Source organism: Ramularia collo-cygni (assembly GCF_900074925.1).
Source record: "Ramularia collo-cygni strain URUG2 genome assembly, contig: RCC_scaffold04, whole genome shotgun sequence".
NCBI lineage: Eukaryota > Fungi > Ascomycota > Dothideomycetes > Mycosphaerellales > Mycosphaerellaceae > Ramularia > Ramularia collo-cygni.
In genome coordinates, this window is record NW_019716258.1 from 969,054 (window position 1) to 985,042 (window position 15,989).

The 15,989-nt window shown below is 52.5% G+C and overlaps 8 protein-coding genes and 1 non-coding gene; 6 read left to right on the plus strand and 3 right to left on the minus strand.

Annotated features, from left to right (window-relative positions):
• Positions 1 to 261: 261 nt before the first annotated feature.
• On the plus strand, positions 262 to 353 carry tRNA. One transcript is given in 2 exon segments: positions 262 to 299; positions 318 to 353. It is a non-coding gene; the product is annotated as a tRNA-Asn (tRNA).
• Positions 354 to 2,302: 1,949 nt separating this feature from the next.
• RCC_03478 (uncharacterized protein) lies at positions 2,303 to 3,622 on the plus strand (the record flags this gene model as incomplete). The annotated part of the gene is made up of 1 exon (XM_023768764.1): positions 2,303 to 3,622. The coding sequence occupies one exon, from the start codon at positions 2,303 to 2,305 to the stop codon at positions 3,620 to 3,622; it is 1,320 nt and encodes a 439-aa protein (XP_023624532.1).
• A 385-nt stretch (positions 3,623 to 4,007) lies between these two features.
• On the minus strand, positions 4,008 to 4,584 carry RCC_03479 (probable Peptidyl-prolyl cis-trans isomerase H; the record flags this gene model as incomplete). XM_023768765.1 has 2 exons in its annotated part: positions 4,008 to 4,199; positions 4,249 to 4,584. The coding sequence occupies 2 exons, from the start codon at positions 4,582 to 4,584 to the stop codon at positions 4,008 to 4,010; spliced, it is 528 nt and encodes a 175-aa protein (XP_023624533.1).
• A 752-nt stretch (positions 4,585 to 5,336) lies between these two features.
• On the minus strand, positions 5,337 to 6,196 carry RCC_03480 (uncharacterized protein; the record flags this gene model as incomplete). XM_023768766.1 has 4 exons in its annotated part: positions 5,337 to 5,389; positions 5,443 to 5,507; positions 5,565 to 5,623; positions 5,675 to 6,196. The coding sequence occupies 4 exons, from the start codon at positions 6,194 to 6,196 to the stop codon at positions 5,337 to 5,339; spliced, it is 699 nt and encodes a 232-aa protein (XP_023624534.1).
• Positions 6,197 to 6,681: 485 nt separating this feature from the next.
• On the plus strand, positions 6,682 to 8,253 carry RCC_03481 (uncharacterized protein; the record flags this gene model as incomplete). Its single annotated transcript, XM_023768767.1, has 1 exon — positions 6,682 to 8,253. The coding sequence occupies one exon, from the start codon at positions 6,682 to 6,684 to the stop codon at positions 8,251 to 8,253; it is 1,572 nt and encodes a 523-aa protein (XP_023624535.1).
• A 250-nt stretch (positions 8,254 to 8,503) lies between these two features.
• On the minus strand, positions 8,504 to 8,960 carry RCC_03482 (uncharacterized protein; the record flags this gene model as incomplete). XM_023768768.1 has 3 exons in its annotated part: positions 8,504 to 8,551; positions 8,620 to 8,751; positions 8,823 to 8,960. 3 exons carry the CDS (start codon positions 8,958 to 8,960, stop codon positions 8,504 to 8,506), a joined length of 318 nt encoding a protein of 105 aa, XP_023624536.1.
• A 467-nt stretch (positions 8,961 to 9,427) lies between these two features.
• Positions 9,428 to 10,393, plus strand: RCC_03483 (uncharacterized protein; the record flags this gene model as incomplete). Its single annotated transcript, XM_023768769.1, has 1 exon — positions 9,428 to 10,393. The coding sequence occupies one exon, from the start codon at positions 9,428 to 9,430 to the stop codon at positions 10,391 to 10,393; it is 966 nt and encodes a 321-aa protein (XP_023624537.1).
• A 512-nt stretch (positions 10,394 to 10,905) lies between these two features.
• RCC_03484 (uncharacterized protein) lies at positions 10,906 to 12,573 on the plus strand (the record flags this gene model as incomplete). Its single annotated transcript, XM_023768770.1, has 1 exon — positions 10,906 to 12,573. One exon carries the CDS (start codon positions 10,906 to 10,908, stop codon positions 12,571 to 12,573), a length of 1,668 nt encoding a protein of 555 aa, XP_023624538.1.
• Positions 12,574 to 13,718: 1,145 nt separating this feature from the next.
• RCC_03485 (probable metallopeptidase MepB) lies at positions 13,719 to 15,922 on the plus strand (the record flags this gene model as incomplete). XM_023768771.1 has 2 exons in its annotated part: positions 13,719 to 15,667; positions 15,721 to 15,922. The coding sequence occupies 2 exons, from the start codon at positions 13,719 to 13,721 to the stop codon at positions 15,920 to 15,922; spliced, it is 2,151 nt and encodes a 716-aa protein (XP_023624539.1).
• Between the last annotated feature and the right edge of the window lie 67 nt (positions 15,923 to 15,989).

A 15,989-nucleotide genomic window follows, 5' to 3' on the forward strand; every position in this document is an offset into this window, starting at 1 on the left:
TCAGACAGAAGTTGCCTCGACTTCAATTTCGGGACTCATATAGGGATTCGTCTTGAACTATTGATAAAGGATGCCTGGTGCCTAGCTTTTGATAGCAGACAAGTGTAGGAGCGAATGTTAGATCGAGAAGCTCGAAAGACCTCGAGCAAAGGAAGCTCTTTCGAGTTGTCGCCGTCGGCGTTACTGCGGCCTCAAAATTTGAGCTGATATAAATTTTCTCGCCGCCGACCTCTCCAACAATAAGCATTTACGCTCAGTTCTTCCTCCGTGGCGCAATTGGCTAGCGCGTTCGACTGTTATGCCAGCAATGGCTAGTGATCGGGAGGTTGGCAGTTCAAGCCTGCCCGGAGGAAATCGTTTTTTTCGTCTTCGAGAAGGTCTCAAAACGAACGGGATTTTTTCATGTGTTTATCGACTCTTTTTTGCCATTGTTTTCCCTCGTTAAAACGTAATGCTTTGGTCCCGCGAAATTTCGCTTTTGCTGGTCCTAGTGCCAACGCTGAGTGTCGAGTGAGTGAGTGATTGACTGACACCTTGCTAATCAGTTTTGCGAGAGAAAGATCGGATCCGGCTTGAGATTCGCTGAAGATATCGCGACTGTTGGGATGTGGACTGTATACAAGGAGTTCGTATTGCGATTAATGGTAGCAAAGCTTTTACGTTCTATCTCGATCAGATGCATATCTTAGAGTACTGCCAGCTAGGCAGATTTACGCCAATTGTGCAACCGCGTAAGGCAGCTGAAGATCATGAAGTGGTCCGATGAGATAACAATTGCATGCACAGTGCGATGCGGTATAGCTTTCACGAGCTTGGTCCTTACAGACTCCCTTTCTTCGCGGTGGAACTCACGGTAAACTTGTTTGATACTATCTCGAAGACCACATCCCTAGCATCTTTTGCCGAGACGAGAGGACATGTATTTAGGATGAGTGCTCTGTTCTTCAATTGGAATTGCCGTTCTGCAGTCCTATTGCTAGAGATATCGAAGACCTAAGAGGTTCGAGTACTGTCCCGCCGCACTCCCTTCAGCGCTCCCTTGACTTGCAATAATGAATGAGATACATGCACAACAGCATTGATGCGCCATTGGTCAAGATGACGGAATGAACAGCGCAGTCCTTCGCCAACGCGAGWCAAGCCAGGGCACTGTTCCTGTCAGTCGCGGGAGACCTGTAACATAGCGACATACCATGACATGACATGCTGACTTGGAAGAAGAAAATCGACGATGTAGAGTGGGAGATCTACATCCGTGTGAAAGAGGATGTGAGACTGAAGTCTTAGGAACCATCACCCCCAGACCAGACTCGATATAGCCATTGCGGTCGCGCGACAGGCAAACCATGCCTTAACGCGGTTCAGAGCAAGGCTGGTCTTGATGATACAGATCGGACTTCAAAGTGTTCATGAAGCCGAACGCAACAGCAGTTCCTAGCATCGGATCCGGGCAGGCGATACCTTTGAACATTTATAAATCCTCCTGGAGCAGAAAAAGCCTCATCTGGCAGCACATCCAGGGGGCGTGAAGCGCCAGGAGTCATGAGATTTTTGAAAGTGCACTGATGATTCGCGACTGGTGCGCATTATTGCCGCTCGCTCCTTGAAGACCCGCTGTGCCGCCAAGAGCCCATCTTCGCATCGAGGGCACGCACGGTGGAGTAGTCCAGAAGTGGCGGCGGCGGCAAGGCGCTGCATAAATAACCTAGGRGATCCTGTGAAGGATGGAGCCGTCACAAGCGACAAGATTGCAGAAATGTCTTGCGGGTGTGAAGTCCTCAACTCCGAGGTGAGGATCTCTGATAACGGATGGGCAATCGAAGAGATTTGGTCACCCTTCTCACGTTTTTGGTTGTCAGGTCGACTCTTCCGTGAGTTTCCCATCGGTGCAGAGGACAAAAGCGTTAACTCCTCTCATCATCCTCGATGCAGATCTGCTATAGCAATTTGCGCATGAGCGTGGATTGGGCCTGTGCGGGAGGATTCACCCAATGAGCGCTACCCAAATAGYGGAGCGCCCGCTCCTGCCGAACCTTTCCCCATGCATTTCATGAACGGCCTCATTAAACTTATCGCCACAAACATCGATAGCGGCAGAGCCTAACAATTGTCCAACGTGATCATTTCGCGCGAATCCAAGTGGCCGAAAGGAATCAAAATGTAGGTGGGCGCCCGCTTCGTCGCTGCTCTTCGCTGTAACGACGACACGCGCGTACGCTTCGAACGACCCACGTCCATTCGCTTTAATCGACAGTCCGCTTCACTCTTTCAGCGGTCTATCAGTCAGTATCTTCATACAATAATGGGTCTCTTCAACGCTGCGCTCCTCGCCTCGGGCTTGGTCGCTTCCGTCCAGGCTGGCAGCGTCCACGCTGCCCACGCCAACTTGCACAAGAAGCATGTCGACTACCATGCCAAGCCATCCGAGGCCGTCAACTCGACTTCGGCCTGCGTTGCCTCCTACTCCACCTACACGACGACCTGGTACGGCGAGCCCACCATTGTGTGGCCCGTAGTTCCATCGTCAACCTCGGAATCTTCCACTTCCACCACCCACGCTGCTCCCACCACCACGAGCAGTGTTGCGCCTCCCCCTGTCTACTCGACATCGACTTCCTCGGAGAAGAAGGAGGTCAAGCCCAGCACCTACGCCGCGCCCTCTTCATCCTCAAAGAAGGAGGCCAAKCCCAGCACCTATGCTGCTCCATCTCCAACAACATACGCTGCGGTGCCAGCTCCCTCTACCAAGGCCAAGTCACTGCTTGACAACGTCGTTGATGCCGTCAAGGACATTACCAGCTATGCCGGAATCAAGCCCAATGGCGACCAGTGGGCCATGACCTACACCCCTTACGCTCAAGATGGTTCTTGCAAGTCCGCCGGTGCCGTTCTGAAGGACATCCAGGCCATCAAGTCCAAGGGCTTCACCACTGTCCGCATCTACGCGACGGACTGCTCTGGTCCACAGAATGTCGGTGCTGCTTGCGAGGCCGAGGGCCTCAAGATGATCCTCGGTGTGTACATTGACGAGAAGGGCATCTGCGAGGACACCCACGAGCAGATCAACACTCTCACCACCTGGGGCAAGGACAAGTGGAGCATGGTTGAGATGGTCGTTGCCGGAAACGAGGCCGTCTTTGCTGGATTCACCACCGCATCCGCTTTGGCTGCTCTTATCACCGAGATGAGGTCCAAGTTCAAGGCTGCTGGTTACACCGGTCCCATCACCACTACCGACACTGTCGCCGTCATCATTGAGAACGCCGATACTCTCTGCCCAGTCATTGACGTTGTCGCTGCCAACATCCACCCCTTCTTCAACGGTGGTTTCTCCGCCTCCGGCTCCGGTGACTTTGTTGTCAGCGAGATGGCATCTCTCTCCAAGGCTTGCAATGGAATGGAGGCCTACAACCTCGAGACCGGCTGGCCTTCGGCTGGTAACGCCAACGGTCAGGCCATTCCTGGCTACTCCCAGCAGAAGGCTGCCATCGACTCCATTGTCTCCAAGGCCGGCTCCAAGTCTGCCATCTTCTCCTTTGAGGACGACACCTGGAAGGCTCCAGGTGACCTCGGTGTTGAGCAGTTCTGGGGATGCGCTTCCTTGTTCGCGGGCAAGGATTGAAATGTTAATGTTTGTTTTATGAATGATACCTCCCCCCGCGATGCGTAGCGATGGTGTTGTGTTCCTCGAAGTTTGCGTTTTTCAGAAATGCAAGAATTTTTCACGGCAGATGGGTTTAAGAAGTTATGGACAGAGAACTTACTTTTCAGCGAGATGTATATATTGTGCTCGACCGAGATGCTCGATGCCTGAGCGATCGGGTTGAGGGTTGTTTACGTCTATGCCACGGCCTTGCAGTAATGCGACTTCGATCAAGAGAAGTCCTTCCCAGTTGTATTGATGAGATGACTTGCACTTGTCGTCCGTCAAATCCGTGAAGAGGTACTTATGAGTGGCAGAGTTCGCAAGGTGTTGATTCCACGAATTCCAGTCCGAGCAGGGTGGTTCACATCTCACCACATTGAGCGATGGTTACGTCCGGCGTAGGCTTCTCACCTCTAAGTCGCACGTTCTCAATCTTCCGCACAACATCCATTCCCTCCACGACTTTTCCAAAGACAACATGCTTGTTGTTCAGATGAGGTGTTGCCGCGCAAGTGATGAAGAATTGTGAGCCATTCGTGTTTGGACCGGAGTTCTGGATACCATCAGCATCGGCCACATTCAATAGATACCGTCAAACTCACCGCCATGCTCAAAAGTCCAGGCTCATCGTGCTTCAATTTGAAATTCTCGTCGCCAAATTTCGATGTCCCGTATATGCATGTGCTTCCCGATCCGTCGCCGTTGAGAAAGTCGCCACCTTGGAGCATGAAGTCTTTGATCACTCTGTGGAATTTGCTGTTCTTGTAGCCTTGTGGTCTACCTGATGGTCCATTGGTCTCGCCTGTGCAGAATTGTCTGAAATTCTCTGCTGTGCGCGGTACTGAGTCGGCGAAGAGCTCGAATTTGATGCGGCCAAGAGGCTCGCCGCCTAGTGCGATGTCGAAGAAGACGATTGGGTTTGGTTGTTGTTCGGCCATGATGGATTGTGGGACGTTGGGGAGAAGTTTTGGATGTGATGTTTGAGGGTGACGTGAGTGGGGAAGAGCTGGTTCCGTTAGGGTTGGGGTTGGGGTAGTCGATGTCTCACATCGACGACGGTAGGAATGCTCTAAACTGCGGAATGTAGCATGTGACGATCGATTGAGGCTATTGTATTATTGACTTACTTGCTACTGGGCTTACGGCGAATGTCATCGGTGGTGCCTCATCAAGCCAATATGCGTTCTCTTATACTGAGTCCTTGAATACCGAGTCTTTGAGAGCTCACTCCACATCGAGGGACCTTGAACGTGCACACGTGAGATGTCCAAGCACGAGAAAAGCAGTGATGCAGCAACTGGTGCCACGAAGAAAATGAAATCTCAACTTGCAGTATTCATGACATCTAGTGGGTATATAGCGTGAAAGGTTCAGGCCAGCAAGAACATCATCATCATCATCCACCTCCTCTTGCGATCATCACAAAATGACACACCGAGCAACGTGACGTTCTCGACATCCGAACCTGTTCATGTCCACGTCATCCACAACTCGTGCACCCCATTCTTCAGCTACGATCAAGGGCCGCTTGCGTTTCCTCGCAAGCGCATTGTCGCTCGTAGCGGCGCCTCTCGAGATGGAACGACGCACTCTGGAAAGCGATCTGTGGTCTGGGATGAACGACTGAGCCCAATTAGGTTCCTTCAACATCACACCGACAGCTAGAAGACAAGTTATTACCATGCTCTCCTCAATTTGCGAGGAGTTCAAGCGCACTCTTGAAAGCATCGACAACTCGTATGTCTGTGTTGCCATGTCAGTAGACCGATCAATGATCAGAAGCATGTTGTACGTACAATGCAGACGCTTCTTCTCGAGTTCACCTTCCTCGTGCTGGACATATGTCATTTGTGTCTTGAGACTGGGTGGAAAGATTGTCAGTAATGCAGGAGGAGCAACATTGCAATACATGACGAACCGCTTGAAGCCTCGATCATCCTCCTTCCGAGCACCCATTTCTGCCCAAATGCCGAAGAACTACGGCCAAGTTAGCAACGAAAGAGAGACCGTTTGAGTTGGGAGCGTCACCTTAACCAAGTCATCGAGCTCCGAAAAGTTGTCTTGCTCCTTCTTTTGCACCTCTTGCAGTTTCCGATGATAGCGACCCTCCATTTCACTCCAGTCGAAGTCCTCGATGCGTTCCTCTGGCAGACCGGGATCGTTGGATGTTGTGGTAATGTCCGAACTTGGCTCTTCATCTTCGCGGAGAATCTCCTGCTGGGATGGCTGTTTGAATTGGTGGGAGCTCTTTTCAGATTTGACAGCGATGCGTTGTCTGTGAGTGACGTCGGCGCTCTGTGCAGACGCTGGAGCTCGCTGCAAGCTCTGTGCCTGGTGTTGATTCTGCGCATTTGGCATTTTTGCGGCTGTAAAGTCAGTTGTCGTGTCTCGTTGCTGGTCTTGAGTAGAGAACGGGTCGTCCACGTCGATGACAATCGCAGAGCTKTCGGGCACATGTATCGCGACATCCGCCGATTCACCACGTGAGCGTTTGCGTGTCTTGGACGCGGGCGCGGTAGGTGGTGGCATATCTCGTGATTGAGAGGCCATTGTGCTTTGATATATGGGAGGTGAACTTGGCGGCGTTGTGCTGAGTGCAGTCTTGAAAGCGTCGCTTTCTTGTGGCGCGGCCTCCAACTTCACACCCTGTACGTCGTCTGGAGCTGGYAAATCGCTGCTCACCGGCGCTGCCGACATTGACATTTTGTCATTGTTCAACGTCTACGTGAGGCGAGTCAAGAAAGTGAAAGAAGTCGCGTTAAGTGGTCAGGGCCTCTCAAGGCAGTCGCGTGGACCCTTGTCACCCGACGTCCGGACATTCTACGGCCGATTTCCATCTCCCATCTCCCGTCCATCTCCATTCATTCACTGATAGGAGGCGTTATTCCTACATGCACAAGTCCAACGCAGCAAGCTGACATGTCGTTGTAAATAGTCATCCACCTGACTCATCTGACAAGCGCGACCACGATGCTTAAACAGCTCTTCCCGCTATTCCTCGATAGAATATCGAACCAGCCGTCGTCTTCCGTAACATGACGACCACGATGGATTGCGAGATTTGCTTCCGAGACTTCAACGTCTGGAAGAGGAAGCCTCTCTGCGCGGGATGCGCTCGGGCTGTTCTCTACAACGCCCGTATGGGCCACACCACGGCCTTGCTTGACCGCGAGAAGTCACACTCCCATGCCGAGGCCGTGATTCGGCCTGGCAATGATGGAGTCCTAGCTGCAGTATCAGAAGATACGGATCTGGATGCGCTCACACGGAGTATCACGAAGAACAGTGTGGATCAGTCACGAGCCGAGCAAGAATTCACCGAGCAGCGGATCAGCACCATACTTGACAAGGCCGAGGAGTTGAGGCAGCAGACGGAGCAGATGAAACAACGGTTGGCGGCGAAGAAATTGGAACTGAAGCAACGAAGGACGGAGCTTGACGAGGAGAGGGCCGGATTGGWGAAGCACAAACCTCGTGCGTTGGAACCAGTCATCGCCACGACGAAGAAGACGTCTCAACGTTTGGAGAGGGTGCAGCATAAGATTGTGGACGCGAGACTGTTGCTGTGCCGCGAGGCTGCCGCTGCTAGCAACTTTCAGAGACACCGCCAGAAAAATGGCAGGTCGGTGTACACTCTTGGTGGGCTCGCCATACCAGATCTGAGAGAGTTGAACAAGCGAACGCAGGCCTCGGCCAGGGAGGAGTCTGTCGGTGGAAGGAGCTTTGCAGAACCCCACGAGCAGGTGTCTGAAGCTTTTGGCAATGTCGCCCGGCTGATGAGTCTTTGCGCTCATTACCTCTCCGTCCGTCTGCCTGCAGAGATCATCCTCCCACATGAAGACTTTCCTAGGGCAGTGATTTTACCAGACAAGTCATCCTACAAGAGCAAGAATGTCGCATTCCCGGGCTCAACAATCAGTCGCACATCGAGTCCAGCCGCATCTCGAGTGATGGAGCAGAATCAACCAAGACCTCGACCATTGTGGATAGATCGTCCACTCACGCAGCTTAGCAAAGACGACGCCAAAGCCTATGGAATGTATCTAGAAGGTGCAACTCTCCTCGCTTGGGATATGGCCTGGTTGTGTAAGACACAGGGTATTGATACCATCAACACATTTGAAGACGCTTGCATACTGGGTAGGAACTTGTGGACTTTGCTCTTCAAAACCGAGCGTAAGCGACCAGACCTCGATCGCAAGGATTCCAGCACCCCGGGGAAAACCGCCATTTCAGGAAAGATGGATCACAGGGAGCCCGTCGGACTCGGTGTCTTCTCCCATGCTTCCGCAAAGGACAACCTAGCTGGCTATGATGGACTGACACTGATGAAGGACTTCAAGCTCGGGTTGTCTGCGAGATTGGGCGACAAACTCAAGACTTTCCTCCTGAACGACATGTCTAGCGCAGAGTGGGATTTGCTGGAGGAGAGAGAGTGGGATGAGGAGAGGGAGGATGAACAGCCTGTATTCGTGGGTGGTTCCAACAGGCCACAGGAGTCCAAGTATGCCGCGATGAGTATGATGAGCGTTGCACCTCATGAAGATGACGAGGACGAGAGGAAGAATAAGGAGAAGGGGAGGTGGATGGGTCTCAGAGGGGCATGATTATGAATGGGGTATGAATGTCACGATGTACGATGCAAAGATGAGATGAAGTTTCCAAAGTCTACAGCTCTCCCGTGCTGTTCTCCGTCCGAGAATCGTGCTAAGCCGTGGACCTCTAAACGTCTCCTTCCACTTTCATGCGTCGAGACTGCATTCATCAGGAAGCTCATACCGTTCTCGATCACAGCTCCTTTTCTCCATCGATCTAACCAGATCACATCTCCCCACCCCTCCTGTTCTGTGGGCATGATCAACGCCCAGTAAAAGGCGCAGTCGCGGAATCCGCACTCTCGCCAACCTAATTCCCATCAGCAGGCCACATCCTCTTATTATACAATGAAACAAGCCAGTCAGACAGAAACTTACAAATTCCCCCAGGGGATTCTGCATCGATCCACCCGCTACATCCCCCACCGTCTCTTTTGCCTCGTTCAATTCCTGCTGATTGGATTCTGGCATTTGGGAGATTGAGGATTTGAGTGCGTAGGAGGCTTTGTTCTGGAAAAGTCGGAATGGGAATGTTAGGTATAGCGACTGGGTGGGATGCATGTATACAGGTAAGGTGGTACCTCTCCTACGGTTTTCAAAGCCGCTCGTTCCATTTTCTTCTTCATTTCTGGGGGCACGCCGAAGATGTAGATGTATCCTACTATGAGGCCCGTGAGAGCTAGGAGGAGGGAGGTGGTGATTAGGGTCGTTGATGGCATTGTTTCAAGGTAAGGTATGATTATGGTGCCTGGTGAGGGAGTGATTGATGAAAGTGAGAGATGAGAGATGAGAGATGGGGGTTGGGATAAAATACTTCTTCTACGGGGGTTGAATACCTACTTGCCTTGCTTATGGCTCGGTACTATAGGTTGTTTGCTGGGAATGGGATGTGCTGTTGTGTAACTGTTGAAGAACAAGTTTGCTGGTGATTATTGCACATGCGCGTCGTCGCGTCGTTTGCTGCTGCTGCTGCTGCCCCACGTCTGAAAGGTGACGATGATGACGTACGCTTTGGTGGGGCTGTCGATTGGGTGGGGTGGGTGGTAGAGGTGGAATGATCACATTTATATATTCCATCTTCTTCACACTTGCATGATCTAAAACGCATTGAAGGTCTGACTTCACTTTCTATTCAAACCAGCAACTCACTTCAAACAACCAGCTCCACCTTCGAGCAATTGGAAACATGTCTTACAACGACGATGGCCGACAAGGTGGCGGAGCTTCCAATGACTACTACAATGGCGGACAAGGAGGAGGACGTGACGACGGGTACGGAGGCGGTCGTCAGCAGGATGGTGATTCATACGGAAATGGACGGCAGGAGGGCGGAGGCGGCTATGGAGGAGGGAGACAGGAAGGCGGTGATGGTGGATATGGAGGAGGAAGACAGGAAGGTGGTGGTGGATATGGAGGACAGGATTCATATGGTGGAGGTCGTCAGGGAGGCCGTCAAGAGGGAGGAGGGTATGGTGGTCAAGAGTCGTATGGAGGCCGCCAGGAAGGAGGATTTGGACATCAGTCCGATCACCAGCGACCTGAAGGCTCTTACTCCCAAGGACAGAGCTCTGGCTCTGGATACGGACAATCCAGTGGAACATCGTACGGTGGTGGAGGAAGCCATTCCAATGATTTCTCTGGAGCAGAGCAGGAAGCTCATCAACATGCCGGTTCATCAGGCGATTCCAACATGTTTTCGTCCGTGCTAGGCATGCTCTCTGGCCAGCATCAGCAGGTGCAGAACGAGCACTTGGATGAGGATGATGCTGTCCGACAGCACCAGAATTTCTACGGAGGCGGAGGTGGTGGGCAGCAAGCTTCTGCCGGAAACATGGGGAGTGCAGCTGCTATGCAAGCCTTGAAGATGTTCCACGGTGGCGGCGGCCAATCTGGAGGCCAATCTCAGGGAGGTGGTCAGAATGCATTCATCGGCATGGCCATGGGACAGGCTGCCAAGCTGTTCGATCAGCAGAGTGCTCAAGGCAATGTTCAAGGGGGTGCGAACAAGCAGGATGCCGTTGCGAGTGCGGCGAAGATGGCCTTGAAGTTTTACATGAAGTCGGAAATGGGTGGTGGCGGTGCTGGAGGAGGATCTTCCGGTGGTGGTGGGCTTGGTGGCTTGATGAACATGGCCTCCAAGTTCTTGAAGTGATTGTCCTCTCACCCGAGCATTCCCATCCAATGCTCGACGCTGGATGTATATTTTCGAGGCAAGTCTATTGGATCAGCTTGAACCAGGCTTGCGATCTGAGGTATGATTGCCTTGCAGCGGTACTACATCTCCCCTAGCTGTGAAGGCCCGCTGTAGCACATGATATCATGATGAATAGCATGAAATGTGTTTTCACGAGCATTTTCCATCCGTGGCTCCATCTTGAGATGATGTTTGTGCTTCCACATGTTGAAAACAGCAAAGTACAATGCTGCCCGATCCATCCATTCAGATGTGTTTTCGCCTTGGTAAATAGATTGGATTGCATTCGAATGTAAAATCAAAGTCCATGTCAATATCAATGCCACTGCCTCCTCCCCGACAAGCTCCAAAACGGCGCGCGGGCGCAAAGCCAGGAGAGACGGTCCCCGAATGAGCAAACATGCCATGCCTTTGCTTCCGAGTTCTTCTTGACCAATTTAGCCACGAGATGACGATCCGATCGAGACAACATGCCGACAATCATTGCAGGCCCGCTCAAGGCCATGGGCGAATTGTTGTCGCTGACGGGAGGGGGCAGTGCGACGAGCAACAGGGAGAAGGAAGCATCACAGCGCGCGACGCCGCATCATCATCACCACCACAATCATAGTCAACACCACCAATCCCGACAATATCCTCACCCGCCTTCGCAGCCACACCTACGCCCACCCGCGCCCACCATAGCAGGARCCGAGGAGGAAAATGGCTCTGGCGACGCGAAGACGGACGCGTCTCCTCCGCCGCCCAAGAGGCGGAAGCTGAATCTACGACATTCGACCCCTCGACCGCCGGTGCAGACGACGCTGGATAAATTCGCCTTTTTGCCGCCGCCGCCGACCAAGATTACAGTTGATGAACCGCATGGTCAATTGGTGGAGACGATCAATGGAGTGCGCCGTGAGTTGGACGTGGGCGAGGACGAGCTTTCCCTGTCGTCTCCCAAGCCGCAGCGTGTGCCACGTCGGTCGACAAAATCACCAGCTCCTCCTCCACCACAACCACCACCGACATCCACATCTTCGCCGCAGGTCAAACAGGTGAAGAAGGAGGAGAAGAGGACGTTGCGCTCACAGGATGATGGTCCGAGGCTGAAGAGTGATTTGGCTACTTATTTTCCCAACTATGAAGATGTCATGTTTGATACCCCAAGGGAGGTCGAATTCTTGACGGTGGATAYTGCGCTGTACGTTACGGATGATGGGAAGCAGGAGGATGTTGGAAAGAAGAACAAGACCTCATCGTCCAATGCTGCATCATCAACACCCACGGGATTCAATGGCTGCCAATCCGTTAACCTCGACTTCGCCCTCAACACATTACCCGCGCAACCCGAAGACCCTCTATCGGACGCGCATTTCGACAAGTCACATCGACGGGCCGAGAGGAAGGAAAAACAGCTGCGGAACATTGAGCGTGAGCGGGCTATGCACGAAAAGGTGCAGCTGGAGAGGATCTTGGATGGTCTTCAAGGGCACGATTGGCTACGTGTGTTGGGCATAACTGGCATAACAGACGGTGAAGCCAAACGCTACGAGCCCAAACGAGACTACTTCATCGCAGAGGTGCAGGCATTGGTGGACAAGTTCAAGCTGTGGAAGGAGCAGGAGAAAAAGGCACGGATGATGAAGGAAGCTGCTGCTGCACGGGCGGAAGACGAGGGAGAAGGAGCWACGAGTCTGGAAGGAAGTGTCGAGCCGCCGAGTTCGGATCTGAATGCCAGTGCGGCGAGGCAACTTCAACAAGAGACTGTCAATGCGGTCAAGTCGACTATGACGTTGAAGCTCAAGGGCAAGACTTCTTCCACATCTTCCGCTCCGACCTCACAGCCTGCGAGCACGCCCGCGAGACCTCGACTGACACTACATCCTCCTGCACGGCCACCTGCGCCACCAGCCCCCGACCGGCCTTTTACGAGCTTCTACTCTCGACCTCATTTGAGGGATGCGGCGTTGGGCAAGGTCAGGAATCTTGGGAGGTTGGTTCAGGCTTTTGGACAGCCTGTTCCCGAGATGGAGGAGCGGGAGTTTGTGTTGCCTGACGAATTGTTGACCGAGGATGCCATTCGGGCTAATGCTAGGGAGAGGAGGAGGCGAAAGCGGGAGACTTTGATTGATGCTGCTGAGAAGGCGGCGAGCTGATTGCGAGTGTGTTTGTATGAATGGTGTAGTACGGTGTACAGTATTATAGATTCGAGCTTGATGAGAGGAGTTTCGACCCGCTGCGTGCGATGCGTTGAAGAGGACGGGAGTGCAGTCTGGAGGAAAGGCAGTTCAGCCTAATCTCTTCTATTCCTCTTCTTGGCTGCGGGATGTAAGCATAGATATGTTCTCTCCTTTAAGCTCTTCTCTTCTGTAAGCGGCTACTTTCATAATTGTCTTATGTTACCTCCCACCTTTCGTTTGAATATCCATGGATCTCTCCTCTACTGAGAAAGGCAGTTGGTCAGTTTAATTGATGTGGGTCGGTCGAGGCAGTGGATGAAATATGAGCCTCCAACTTCACCGGGTTTTGCATGGAAGTACTATAGGAGCGGCAACATCTTTCAGGTCTCCTGGTTACTTTCAGTGGACGTGGGAATCCTGGACGACGATCGGGTAGCTGACTGTGGCTCCTATAGATTTTTTCCTGCTGGTGTTTTTGCTCTGCGGCTTCCTTCTCTCTCGGGTTTGAAGGGGAGCTGGATTGTCCAAGGCTGTACCGCCATGTCATCCTTCACGTCTCTCATTAACCTTATGTGCAGCTCATGCTTTTGCACGAGCGAGGTTGCATAATTGCATAAATATGCTATTGGAACCAACTTTGGGAGACTCTTTGTCTAGGTCGCGGTTATCCCAGCATTCCCGCTCTAACAAGCGGTATGATCGAGGAAACTCACCGGCTGTCATTGTGAATGAGTATCATCATGTGCACAGCATCGAAACACTTCTCAGGAGATCATCGGTAGCTTTATGCATATACATATTTATATCTCGATATCAGCCCCACATAAGCTTCAAGATCTACAGCACAGATACTGTACCCTAGGTCGCGTGGATTCTGAAGGATCCAGACCGCAACGTCTTCACTTCTTCACTTCCTCTTCCCTTCTCGATACATCAAGCTGGCGCCCTCAGGAAACCGCTCGTCTTTGCTGCGTCGTCCGTTTCTCCTCACCCTCCTGGTGCTACTCGCAATCGTGGCATTGTACAACGTCATCCCCCGACTCCGGGCTCTCGTCTTCCAGTCCGGTGTCCCCAAGTTTGCTATTCCCCTTCAACAACGTCCCATCACCACCAGCACCGCCATGGGTTCCACCTTCAAGAACCCGCCACAGGCCCCGCCGCTCTTCACCCATACACCAGAGACCATTGTCGGAAACACCAAGAAACTGCTCGCCGCTACGAAGGCTCTACAAGACAAGATCGTGAAGGAGGTCACACCCGAAACGGCCAACTTCAAGAATGTTGGACTGCCATTCGCACAGGATGACAACAGAATGGCACTAGAAACCCACATCATTGGCTTCTACCAGGCCGTGTCAACAGATTCCAAGAGGCGTGATGCCTCTACAGAGGCTGAAAAGCTCATGGACGACTTCTCAATTGAGTCGGCCATGCGCGAGGACATCTTTCAGCTGGTGGATGCTGCCTTCAAGAAGCAAAAGGATGACCCCTCACTTGATGMTGAGAGCCGGAGGTTGATCGAAAAGGACCACAAGGGATACATTCGCATGGGTTTGGGCATCCCAGCTGGCCCGAAGCGGGATCGCTTCAAGGCTATCAAGAAGCGTCTGTCAGAGTTGAGCATTACTTTCTCCAAGAACCTCAACGAGGAGAATGGTGGGATTTGGCTGACTCCCGAGGAGCTGAATGGCGTTCCGGAGGATGTGGTTAGTGGTCTGCAGAAGGGCAAGGAGGGCACGCCGTCCGAGGGCAAGGTCTGGCTAACATTCAAATACCCCGATCTCTTCCCTGTATTGAAGTATGGCACGAATGAGGAGGTCAGACAGAAGCTCTTCATCGCAAACGAGAACAAGTGTCCCGACAATGTGGCATTGTTCAAGGAGACCATCGTGCTTCGCGACGAAGGCGCTCGTCTGCTCGGCTACCCAAATCACGCTACCTTCAGAATCGAAGACAAGATGGCCAAGACTCCCAAGACTGTGGATGACTTCCTCGGCGACCTCAAGAATCGCCTCGCTCCCGGTGGTGTCAAGGAGATTGAGAAGCTCAAGGAACTCAAAAAGGCAGAGGGCGGAAACCCCGAGCACTACTTCCTCTGGGATCACCGCTTCTATGATACTTTGATGTTGCAGAAGGACTTCCAACTCGACCAGAACGCCATTTCAGAGTATTTCCCGCTGCAGACCTCCATCAGCGGTATGCTCAACATCTTCGAGCAGCTATTTGGCCTCCACTTTGTTGAGGTCGAGGGCAAGCATCGTGACCAGATCTCGGAGACGGGCAAGGGAGATGACATTGTCTGGCATCCAGAAGTTCAGGTGTTCGCAGTGTGGGATTCTGAAGCTGACGGTGGCGAGTTTGTTGGTTACCTCTACCTCGATCTCTTCCCACGTGAGGGCAAGTACGGACATGCCGCCAACTTCAACATCCAACCCGGTTTCATCCAGGAGAATGGCACGAGACGCTACCCAGCGACGGCGCTAGTCTGCAACTTCAGCAAGCCGACACCCAAGAAGCCATCCCTCCWCAAGCATGATGAAGTCGTCACTCTTTTCCACGAGTTGGGCCACGGTATTCACGATCTCGTCTCCAAGACCACTTACTCCCGCTTTCACGGAACTYCGACAGTCCGCGACTTCGTCGAAGCACCATCTCAAATGTTGGAGAACTGGTGCTGGACTCCCTCCCAGATCAAATCTCTCAGCAAACACTGGTCTTACCTCTCACCAGAATACACAGAGGCCTGGAAAGCTGCGAACAAGGATGGCGCCCCTCAGCCAGCATCCACAATGCCAGACAGCTTAATCGAGTCCATCGTCAGCACCCGTCACGTCAACGACGCGCTCTTCAACCTCCGCCAGCTACACTTCGGCATGTTCGACATGGCAATTCATGAGCCTGCATCACACGCTGATATCGAGGCACTTGACGCGAGTGAGACGTACAACAAGCTCCGCAAGGACATCAGCAAGATCGATGGTCCGGAGACTCTTGGAAAGGGTTTCAACTGGGGAAGCGGTCAATCTACCTTTGGTCACTTGATGGGTGGTTACGATGCTGGATACTACGGGTGAGTCTCATCCTTGTTGATCCTCTGAGACAATGCTAACATTCATATTCTAGATACTTGTCTAGCCAGGTCTACTCCGCAGACATGTTCCACACAGTCTTCAAGGCGGATCCCATGAATGGCAAGGAAGGCAGACGATACAGACATACCGTCTTGGAGCGCGGAGGTTCTCAGGACGAGATGCAGACACTCGAGGACTTCTTGGGTAGAAAGCCGAGTACGGAGGCTTTCTACAAGGAGCTTGGTGTGGCTTAGATGGACGTCGCTTCATGCTGTCGAGGCGGAAAAGACACAACGAGAGTGTCTGGAGATGCTCGGTATG